The 12,392-nt window shown below is 36.9% G+C and overlaps 1 protein-coding gene across 2 annotated transcripts in view; it reads right to left on the bottom strand.

Moving 5' to 3' along the window:
• CAB39 (calcium binding protein 39) overlaps nt 1-12,392 on the bottom strand; it is a 99,302-nt gene that overhangs the window by 30,447 nt on the left and 56,463 nt on the right. For both annotated transcript variants that reach the window (XM_077155401.1, XM_077155402.1), the window contains exon 3: nt 692-856. In XM_077155401.1, the coding sequence (XP_077011516.1) occupies nt 692-856 (165 nt within the window). The remainder of the gene's footprint in view (nt 1-691; nt 857-12,392) is intronic.

Here is a 12,392-nt window from a genome sequence, read left to right as displayed (position 1 = left end):
TCAAAATAAAATAAAAACAAAATTTTTTAAAAAATTTAAACAAAACCCAGCCACGAAAAAAGTCAAAGAGAACACTGCCCACGACCACACTGGAACCCTTTATAACAATATTTGCTACCTATACTGAGCTATTCTTCATTCAGACTAGTAGTGAGGACCATTATTCCCATTGTTAATTTTATTATATACTTAATATGGCATGGTCCAGCTGTATGAGCTTGGGCAACAATCTCAAATGCCTGCCAGGGCAGGGCAGGAAATGCAAATAGGAACAGCAGGTCCTGAGAGAAAAGCAAGCTGTGCCATCTGCAGCAAACAAACCCTGCTGGCCTATGTAAGGGGCAGCTGCTGCTCTATTCCAGCTGAGGAGTCACACAAGACTACAGGCTCAGTGTTGTCAAAGTCAAATTCTTCAAGAGAAATCAGAAATTCAGAATTGTTTTAAAAAATCTCGTTATTTGAATGTTATGCTGATTCAAAAATTTAAAAGGACTGCTAAGCAAACAAATTACGTACATGAGGGAGAAGTCTGTGATCTCTGATGTAATGAATTCTCAGCAGGTACACTGAATGCATAAAACTGAACAGCCAAGAGCTTGACAGGTATATTCAGACATTTCAAAGGAAAGAAGAGATGGGAAAGGAGCATGAATAAGGTAGTGATTTTGAAAATAAGAAATAGATTTCTTACCTCAAAGTCAATGAGCTGTAAATCAGCTACCAGGGTGCTCAGAAGCCCACTGTTGTACAGTTCTTGAGCAAGTTGTGCCACTGCTTCTGTCTGCGGCTCTTTTTCATTTGTGCCATAGAGTATTTCTTTCATGGCAACCAAATTTTTTGAAACTTCTTCTGTAGCCTGATTTGGGGAGAGAATGGGAATTGTAAGAGAGGAGAAAAACAACTCATTTTTAAGAAACATATAATGTGCCTATGTTTATTAAATATTTTCTCCTATGCACACGACCCAAAGATGGTCAAGCTCCATTCCTACCTCCAGGAGATGAACAGTACCTGTGAACACATGGGGGATTGAAAGACATACTCAACAGAGAAGGTCAGCATGCATACACATGTATAATCACATACTGAAAAATGTATGGTAGAAACAGAATCGGGAGGCAATTTTCACTGAGGGAGCTCAATTTGTCCTCAAATTGGGGTGGGACATCATGAAAGATCTGAGCCAATCCTGAGGATAGATAGACCATGACAAGCAAATACTGGGGAAAAATGATTTAGGGGTAAAGGAATGGCATGAGCCAGAGATGAAGGGGATAGAGAGGCACAGAATCTGTCAGAGGAAAGTAACACAGGGGATAAGGGAAAGATGGCAGAAAGTGAAGCAAAAAAAAAGCTTTCATGGGCAGGCCATGGGAGCTCAGCAGGCAGAGTTCTCGCCTGCCATGCCAGAGATCCAGGTTCAATTCCCAGTGCCTGCCCATGTAAAATAAAAAGGCTTTCATGCAAAGTGAAAAATATTAGCTATAAATGAAAAGTTACTGAAAAATAAAACTAAAAATAAGTAATAAACAGCTTCCATTTCAGGACAAGGCGGAGGAAAAGGGGGCCAGATTTAACTTCCCTCTCCAGAAAAAGACCAAAAATAATTAGAATAAAAGATATGAAACAATGACTTTTAGACAATGGACTTCAGAGAGTACAGGGCAGTGATCCCTGAGAGTTTCCAGGCTGCAGCACAGGGAGGGGGAAGCCAGGTAGTACGAGTGGTCTTCCATAAGTTGGGGAGTTTGAAGGAGGGCAAGGGGATTAGAGCACAGGGCAGAGTACGAGAGAAGAGAGAAATACAAGATCTGCACAGCCCCATGCACATCTTCAACTGAGTAGGATGAGCAGATGCATGGGAGGAAAGAACCCAAGGCCAGGGAAAGAACAACTCGAAAGGATTAGAGGGAAAAGAACCATGGCGCTCACACAGGGCTGGGAATAGTTCTTATTCTTATCAGCCTGAACGGAAAACTTCACGGTCACAGGACATTAAGCAGGGTACTAAGAAGAGTTTACCTCAGCAATACAAAATCAGCCCTACACACTGCTCCGGTCCCACCCAACAAAGCTTAAAGGCAAGCCTGGAAAGAGTCAAAACTGGAAAACATGACCAATGATGGGAAAAATCAATCAAAAGAAACAGCCCTTAGAAGTGGCACAGACGGTAGAATTAATAAGGAGGACATTAAAGTAGTTACTATACTTATATTCAGTATGTTCAAGAAAGGAAAGAAAGAAAATGAATATGTAAAGTAGAGATGTAAAAGATATACAAAAAGACTCAAACATTTAGAAATAAAAACTACAATGTCTAAGATGAAAATTACACTGGATAGGATTAACAGCAGATTAAACATTGCAGAAGAAAGATTAGTACACTTGAAGACTAAGCTATAAAAACTATCCAAAATGAAAGAGAGAGAGAGAGAAAGACACATCAGTGAGCTATGAGACAACTTTAAAGAGTCTGATATATGTGTAACTACAGTCCCTGAAGGAGGGGGAAGGACAGACAAAATATTCAAAGAATATTTTATTTGGCTGGAATTTTTCCAAAAATTGATGAAAACTGTAATCTCACAAAGTCAGGTATAAGAAACAGAAATAAAACTACATTAAGGCATGTAATAATCAAATTGCTTAAATTCAGTGATAAAAAGAAAATATTAAAAGCAGCCAGGAGTATAAGAAATAGTAATATACTGTAGGTGAATATGATTGAAAGTGGTTGTTTAAAGTCATGTATATAAATAAGTTCTTCCATGAACCACTATAAATGTAAAAAAAAAAAAAAGAGAATATGGGAAAAAAACCACAGTTATTATAAACTACAGACTATAAATAGTTAATATTTTAATATTCCATCATCAACAGCAACAAATGTACTACCTCAAAACTGTAGGTCAACAATGGAGGGGAATAAGGGACATGGGAGAATTTGGGTGTTATTTTTCTTTATTCTTATTTATGTTCTGGAGTGAGGAAAATGTCCTAAAATCGATCACGGGGATGTATGCACAACTATGTGATGATACTGTGGGCCAGTGATTATATACTTTTCGGATGGTTCATCTGGTGTGTGAATACACCTCAATAAAATTGAAAAAAAAACAAAAAACAAAAAACAAAGAAAAAGCAGCCAGAGGAGAAAAACATACTATGTACTAAGAATTAAAGAACAACAGACTTCTTGATGCAAGCCAAAGCACAATGGATGAACAAGTTTAAGTACTGATTGACAGAAGAAAAAATTGTCATCCTAGAATTCTGTATCTAGCCACACATAGGTAAATATAAACGATAATTTTCTATTTAAAAAAAATCTCTTTAAAAGATAACTGCTTAAAGCAAAAATAAAAGCTATATTCTGGGATTATTATACATGTAGAACAAAAATGTATGACACAATAGCAAAAAAGGGGTTACAGAAGTACAGTGTTGTAAGATTATCATGCTATATGTGAAAAAGAATGGTATTTCCTGAAGATTGGCTGCAAAAGATTTCAGGTATATGTTATAAACCCAAAGCAACCACCAAAACCAAACAAACAAAAAGTCCCAGAGCTATAGTTAATAAATCAACAAAGGAGATTGAAAAGGAATATTAAAGATGTGAAACATTTAAAAGCTATAAAAAGCTACATGAACTGAAGGAATTATTGACCAGAAACAATAATTTTGTTCTAAATAATTCAGGGAGATTTATTTAGAACAGATTCACAGAACATCAGTATTTGATGGCACTTGAGGAATCATCTAGTCCTATGGTATACTCCTTCCTACAATCTTCTAGCCTTTTTACCAAATGATCACATTGCTTCCACCTAAATATTTCTAGTGTCCGTTTATGTAGTATTAGCAGATTTCAGACAGAATGAGACAGCCATTAGAAAATTATTTTACAATGTGACAAACATTAGCTAACTGCAGCGTCTACTTACTCCGTTCCTGTGTCTGCGCTGCAGACCAGGCAGTGCTCTAGCTTCTCTTCCTCTTAAGGGCTTACCTTGCCTGTTTCCCCTAGACTGTCATCTTCTCTAAAAAGACCTTCTCTCAGCTCCTTTATTCTTCCTAAGGAAGGTATGGCTGATGTTCCAACCCTGTGTTAATGCAGCACAAGACTACCTTTAAGAATTTTGCAATTATATCACATAATTGACTCAAAGAGAGCTTAGAGTCAATTAAAATTTGTTGGCTTTCACAGATACTGCCTGTTAAAGCCAGATCTTTCACTGTTCTTAAGCTGGAGTGAATAACACTGCAATGAAGGCTTTAATTCTTCTTCCTATTCTATTTAATCTCATTATCAGCTCTTCATTCAAGACTGCAGAGGTATTTTTGGATTCTAGAGGACACCCAATAAAGCAGCTATCACTTCTCATGCTTGTATTAGTTGAAAATCTGACAGGTATACCTCCCATGGCTCAATCACTGAGCAAAATGCTAAAAAGAGAAGAACCAGGAATGGAGCCCATCCTCAAGCCTTTAAATCACCAGGCTCTTTCTAGAAAAGATCTATTATTCATCTCTGGGCAGGTTTACTCAACCGCTTACATGTATGCTTAATTCCAAATCATATTCAAAAGACTTTTTGTTAAATGTCTTGATTTCTTCCATATTTCTTATTAGAAAAATGATATTAATTTAGCATGACCTAAGCACATGCTGATTTCTACTGACTACTACTTTCTTTTCTGAATGCTTATAAATCATCCTCTTAATCTCCTATTATGATGCTGTTACTCAGTTCTTTTTAATTTACCTTTTCCAGTCTACTGTTATCATCCTATTCTCTGTAATGTCAGAGATTTCTGACAGCAATTTATCATCTCATGCAAATTAAGAACCTCAGAATGTAATTTTTCTGTGCCAAGAGATAAAATCACTTAGCAGCAGTTAAGTGTTCACTTACAATTACCTATGCTGGTTTTTCACTTCCATTTTATTAATTGTTAGTCTTAAGAGTATTCTCTTTGACAGGAAAGAATCTGACACTTAGTAGGTGGTCAATTCATGGGTCTTTCTTTTTTTTTTTTTTTTTTTTTGAGTATACTATTGATTTTACACCAGTGAGTCTAAGCAGTAAGCTTCAGGCCCTTTGCTCCTCTGGATGGATGAAAGTTTTGAAGTTCTTAGTAACTTTTCATATAACCTCAGTTTATGCTCTTCTTTAAAATCGTGATATGATTTAAATTTGAATTCAGAGCATATTCTATGCTCTCTTCCAAGAAGAAAAGAAGAGAGAGAGGAAGGGAGATAGAAAACTATTTATCATACTTCCGGGTTTAATGGTAACGTGGACTCGTGAAGAGCTCCTGTCCTTCCCTTTCCGAAGATGACCTTGCTGATGATGTTATGGGTGGGGAAGAAACACTGATCAGAATTCCTACATCTGCTAAACATAAACTCACCTATCAATAGCAATCTTCCACTGGCTTTTGGATCCCACCTCCTCCTGCCTTCCCTGAAAAGCACTCTGTCTCTCATCTCTTTATATGTTCAACTTTCCTCCTCAAATGATTTTTTTCCCCATTGGTTTCTAAACATGACCAAAAGTCCTACTAAAAAAATCAAATAAGCTCTGCCTTGATTCTAACCCCCTTTCCAACTACTGCTCACTCCAACTTATTAATTAATCAAACTCTTAAAACATTTGTCTGTATTTGCTACGCTCTACTTCTATCTACTCTTCAGCCCAATCCATGCCTGGTTTCTACACTAATACTAGACAGCTTTTGCCTAGTCATCAATGACCTGATGCCATTAAAAACAATTTCACTACCCAGGAGCTCTCAGCAGCATCTGAAATTGTTGATTACACAATTCTCTCTCCCCTTGGTCTGTGACTCACCACTATCCTAGTTTTCCCCCTTATCTCTCCAGTTGCTCCTTCTCTGCACCCCTTTTGGCTCAACCTCCTTTACTAGGCCAGTTAAATATTGGGAATTTCTCAAGACAGGGTAACAAGTCCTCTTCTTCTCATGCTAATCTTTCTCTAACTGATCTCATCCAGGTCCACAGTTTTAATTAATATCCAAGTACAGCTGCCTCACAGATTCCTATCTAGAATTCAGTTCTCCTCTCTGAGGCCCACACTAGTATATTCAACTACTTACCTAACACATCTAAAACAGAACTCGTGACCTTGCCTAAATGCCCAGTATTTTTCCTGTTTTTCCTATTTCACACATCACTTAGGAATCACACTCAACTCTTCCTACCTGCTGTGCCCCACCCCACACCATTTAATTAATTACCAAGTCTCTTAAATCCATCCATTTATCCTCCTCTCTTTCATAACCACACAAGTCACAGTTTCCATCAACAACTCTTGCCTGAACTAACCAACGTACTGACTGATTTCTTTTTATCCACTTTATGCCTCCTCCAATCATTCTCCACATCACAACCAGAATGATCCTTTCATAACACAAAAGTGATGAAGACATTCCTCCCGCTTAAAGCCTTTCAATGGTTATCCACTGCGCATAGGATAAAAAAATCTCCTTCTTATCATGGCCTACAAAGCCCCTCCGTACATGTTTGATGAATCAGCATACTTGATACTGGGATTAAAAATCAGGTAAAATTCAAATCATAATTGGATGTAGGGAAAGGTGTAATCACATCGTAAAGTCAAAGAATTGCAAAAAAAAATGCAGTGTTGTAGATACAGGGACCTGAAGGAAGGACAACCATGCAACATCTTACCAAGATAACTGAGAGACAGAAACCTCAGCAGAGACCCAGAAAGAGGTATTTATTACAACAAGCATCGACCACGCAACAACACATAGCTCTGGCCAGAAAAAGAACAGGGCTATGCCCACCCTGTTTATTCCTGAAAACCACAACACATGTAGAAAGAAACAAAGCCAACTCTCTCTTCTAACCTCTCCCATGCGCTGTATCACTGAACAGGAGAACCACAATTGATACAAACTTTGAGGTACTGACAAAGGAAAAGGTGAAAGTATTAGAATTAAGAATCAGAATCTGTCCAATACTGAAAAAAACTGGGCTTCCCTCTAAGAATAGGCAAAGAAACAAATCACCTGAAATGCAATTCAAAAGAAGGAGGCAAATGCCTACCGGAAAAGGAGTTACAGTGGTGAACCATTTTATTTAATGAGCACATGCCCTGGGGTTGGGTCTCACTATGAATGTAATGCTCACAGGGTGGACATCTCCCCAAGGTAAATCTAATGAAAGCCAACTACTGTATTTGGTACTCAGAGAAAGAGCAGTCTGCTTCAGTGCTGGAGGAAACACTAGCTGAGATAGCAACCTTCAGTGACAGTATGCCTATATGTATATTGTTCTGTGTGGGCAATTTAGGGGCTTTGAAAGGTAAGTTTAATTGTCATTTGTTGTGGGCTGAATTTATAAACTAACTCTGTGATTTCACAAAGAAAACAGAATACTGGCTACCTACAGGGAGCAGTAGTAAGGAGGCTGCTTTCACTTTTTACTTGTCCTATTTCAGACTCACTTGAATATGTTGCAATCCACATTTTAGCTTTGCTTAAAAAAGAGCAAAAGCGGGGGATGGATTTATAGGATGAAGCAAAGGCAGGGCTGTGAGAGAAATTTATAGCTCTAAATGTTCACATTAAAAAAGAAGATTACTTACCAAGAGGGGAAAATAATTATAACAAATAAGATATCAGTGGCTGAGAGAATTCAAATAGAATTGAGAAGTTACTCTTTTGCAAGCTTCAGCTAGATACTGGTCTTTATCATGGTTTGCCAAACTCCAACCAAAACAGTGTCTTGGAGTAGCCAGAAGGAGAGAGTTAAAATTTTGGAACTGTAATCCATGCCAAACTCTGAAATATGTTCTATAACTAATTGTTGTGAAGTGCTTTGAAATTTATTTCTTTTTTGTATATATGCTATTTTTCACAAAAGAAAAAAAATACTTCTTCTAGCCTCCAGTGTTTTGGAGCAGCTAGAAGGAAAAACCTGAAATACTAGAATGGTAAGCCATAACAAACTCTGAAATCTGCTCCGTAACTACTCATTGAAGTGTATTTGAAAATCATTCCTTCATCTTTCTTTCATTTGTAAATGTTATAATTAACAAAAAAATGTTAAAAAAAAAAGAAAAAAGAAAAGAACAAAGTAAACCCAAAGTGAGCAGAAAGAAGGAAAAACAAAGATTAGAGCAGAGATGAAGGAGCTAGAGAATAAAAATCAGAGAAAAACAACAAAACCAAAAGTGGGTTCTCTGAAAGGATCAATTAAACTGACAAACCTTTAGCTAGATTGACTAAGGAAAAAATGAGAGGACCCAAATAACTAAATCAGAAATGAAAAAGAGGCATTACTACTGCCCCCACAGAAATAAAAAGGGCTATAAGGATCCTATGAATAAGTGTACACCAACATACTGAAAAACCTAGATGAAATGGACATATTCTTAGAAATATACAAAATACCTACAATGACTAAAGAAGAAATAGAAGATCTTAACAAATCAGTAACTAGGAAAGGGATTAAATCTGTAATAAAAAACTTTGCAATGAAGAAAAGCCCAGGACCAGATGGCTTCAGAGGTGAATTTTACGAAATATTCCCAAAAGAATCAACACCTATCCTACTTGAACTCTTCCTAAATATTGAAGAGGAGGGAACACTCCCTAACTTACTCTATGAGGCCAACATCACTGTCATCCCCAAAACCAAATAAAGATACCCCAAGAATAGAAAACCACAGACTAATATCTCTTATGAATATAGATGCAAACATCCTCAATAAAATACTAGCAAATCAAATCCAACAGCACATCAACAGAATTATATACCACAATCATGATCAAGTGGGATTTATCCCAGGTATACAAGAGTGATTCAACATAAAAAAATCAATTAATGTATTACATCACATTAACAGAATAAAGGAGGAAAAAAAAACCCCCATGATCATCTCAGTTGATGCACAAAAGCCATCTGACAAAATCCAGCATCTCTTCTTGATAAAAACACTTGGAAAACTAGGAATAGAAAGAAACTTCCACAACACGATGAAGGACATATATGAAGCACCCACAGCCAACATCATTCTTAACAGTGAAAGAATGAAAGCCTTCTCTCTAAGATCAGGAACAGTACAAGGATGTCCACTGTCACCACTGCTATTAAACATTTTATTGGACGTTCTAGCCAGGGCAATCAGACAAGAGAAAGAAATAAAAGGCATCCATATTGGAAAGAAGGAAGAAAACTCTCCCTGTTGGTAGATGATATGATCCAATATATAGGAAATCCTGAGAAATCCACAATGAAAGCTCTGATGTTCATAGCAGCATTGTTCACAACTGCCAAAAGATGGAAGTAACTCAAGTGTCCAACTGATGAATAGATAAATAAAACGTGGTATATACATACATTGGAATATTATTCAGCTATAAAAAAGAATGAAGTTCTGATACATGCAACATGGATGAACCTTGAAGAATGATTTTGAGTGAATTAAGCCAGACATAGAAGGACAGATGCTGTATGATCTCACTGATATGAAATAATTAGAATAAGCAAGTTCATAAAGAATTTGTTACCAGGGGGCAGAGTGGGGGTAGGGAATGGGAAATTAATACTTAAATTGTACAGAGTTTCTATTTGGATTGATTATAAAGTTTTGGTAATGGTAGCACAACACTGTGAACATAATTTTAACAGCACTGAATTATATATTTGAATGTGTTAAAAGGGAAATTTTTAGATTGAATATGTGTCTACCAACCACATCTTGAAAAACAGTGCCACCAACAATGTCAAGCACAAACCTAAAGAATGGAATGAAGTTTAAAAGGTATGAGGCATATGCTTAAATAGTCAGAAGCAGATGATGGCACTGGTGAATAAGACACTTCCAAACCTCTCTAGTTGGTTTTTCTGGGCATTTCCATGATTACCATCAACACAGGATAATAAACATTATATAATAAAAGAAAAACCAAAATTCATCAGCTTTATTTATTAACAGTTGTGATACATGAGAGATTAATTTCATATGCATAAAATTAGAAGTCATTACTGAAATATTTCAACTATTTATGTGATTTCTATCCCAATTACGTGGACAATTACAAGTAGATTAAGGAAAAAGCTTAAAAAAATAAAAAGAGTAAACAAATTTAAATATTACCAAAAGATGACCAGAAGAGTTTCACAAGAAATGATCATTTAGCAGAGATTTGTTCAACAAATATTTCTTGAAGAGGCCACACACAGAACTAGAACACCAGGTTGTCCTGGTTTAGGTTCGATGTGGTTCTCTTCATGAGCATGCATATTCATGACCATGCCCAGACCTGATCTCTGCTTTGCCTGCCTTATGTCAATGTTCTCTGTCTGATCACGCTAATGTTCTCTATCTGATCACATCTTCCTCATCTGCTGCTACCCCATTCCCTCACACTTGCTGAGTAAGCTATTCACACTACAGGCTGGTCCTCCAAACAGTACTCTTTTTATCAGCCTGTTGAAATCATCACATTTCATGCAATCCACTGGCTTCTAAATGACTGCAACCTGTTCTGCATGTTTCTGTCATGTTTCGTCTATGACATGGGTAGCACTGAAACAGTCAGCATGTTTTGAAAATAGTCAGAATTACAGACACACACCCCAACAAAGACACATTGTTAATCTTAATCCACATTGTGATGGGTGTGAACCATCTATAATTAATGTTATATTAATTTTTTATATATGTTATTTTTAGTTCAGGTGTGGCCCAAATCAAACAGGGTAGGCCTTAATCCATATTACTGGAATTCTTTATAAGAAGAAATTTGGGCACAGTCAGTCTGAGAAGTCCACAAAGGAAGAAGATGGAAGTCAGCAGAAATTAGAAAAGCAGAGACAAAGAGATAGCACTATCTGATGGGAAGCAAAGATGCAAGCCAAGGAACCTCAAAGACTGTGGCAAGTCAGCACCAAAATGCTGGTTTTTGGGGAAAAACATGCTTTTGCCAACACCTTGATTTTGGACTTCTAGCATCTAAAACCTAGAGACAATAAATTCCTACTGTTAAGCCAATCAGTGTGTGGCATATGTCCTATCAGCCTGGCACATTCAGACCTTCTCATAAATGACTTGGGATGTAACCTTCTCTCCTTCAGCTTCAGACTTCTGAGCACTGAAGAAAATGTAGATGAACTTGCGTCCACTTGTTTCACTACAAATTCACACTGCTTGATTGCCTTCAATCCAGCTCAGAAACATTCTTCCAAATTGAGTTGATTTCATTGCAGCAAATATTTCAAATCCTCTCCACTTTCCTCAAGATACTTTAACCATTCTTTATTCCATATCTGAGCATCTACTTTCACTCCTATATGGAGATAAGGTCAACCTAAAACATGCTCAACTCCCTTTCTCCATCTTAATGCATCTCTGCCATTCACTGTCTCAAACCTGGCAATGCACTAGAATCACTTGAGGAACTTTTAAAAAAGATATTCACTCTCTTCAAGATATTTATTAATGACACAAGAAAAAAATGGTAATTTTATAGTGAAATACCAGCTTAACCCAGTGATCAAGGTGAATATCACCAGTAATGTGATATACTGTCATCATGAGACTACTGATATGATCTAATGAAAAGGTAAAAACATCAGTTCTGTGGTATTCTTTCCAAAAATGCATAAACTGAATGAATTATGAGGAAACATCAGCCAAATCCAAATTAAGGGATATTCTTAAAAATAACTGACTAGTACCTTATGAAAGTAAAGTTTATGAAAGTCAAAGGAAGGCTGAAGAACTATCCCAGGTCAAAGGAAAGTAAAAGATGTGACAACTGAATACAATGTATGATCCTGAACTGGATTCTGGTCCAGAAAAAAGATATTAGTGGGACAACTGATAAAATATGGGAAAGGCCTGTAGATTAGTATTTTATTAATGTTATTTTCCTGATTTTGATTACCATCCTATGGTTATGTAAGATGATAATATCTGGGGAAGCTGGGTGAAGGGTATTCTCTTTGCAACCATTTTTTAAGTCTGAAAAGTTTACCAATCCTCTTATTTTGCAGATGATAGGCATTCCTCCTTAATTCTAAGGTTAACACCTCCATCTATGTGTGACAGGGGAAGGCCCCCTACACTAGAACTCTGGCTTTATTTCCAGTCCCTTTACTAGTTGTATGACTTCATAAAAACCACTTGGATCATCTGGTAACTAAGGGTGCTGGTGACTACTAAGATCCATTCTATTTCTTAAGATCTAAAATTCCAAATAAAGATCTTCCAGTTTTCTTTTGCCCTCTTGTTCAAATCTAACCTAACACCCGAATGCTCACATTCCTCCCCATTCTCTAAGCCACTGCTCCCATGAAGCCCATCCTCACTTTCACAGCTTTCTTCCTCT

Source organism: Tamandua tetradactyla, chromosome 3 (assembly GCF_023851605.1).
Source record: "Tamandua tetradactyla isolate mTamTet1 chromosome 3, mTamTet1.pri, whole genome shotgun sequence".
In the NCBI taxonomy this organism is placed as follows: Eukaryota; Metazoa; Chordata; class Mammalia; order Pilosa; family Myrmecophagidae; genus Tamandua; species Tamandua tetradactyla.
The sequence above is the reverse complement of the archived record's forward strand: the minus strand, read 5'-3'. Positions and strand labels throughout refer to the sequence as shown.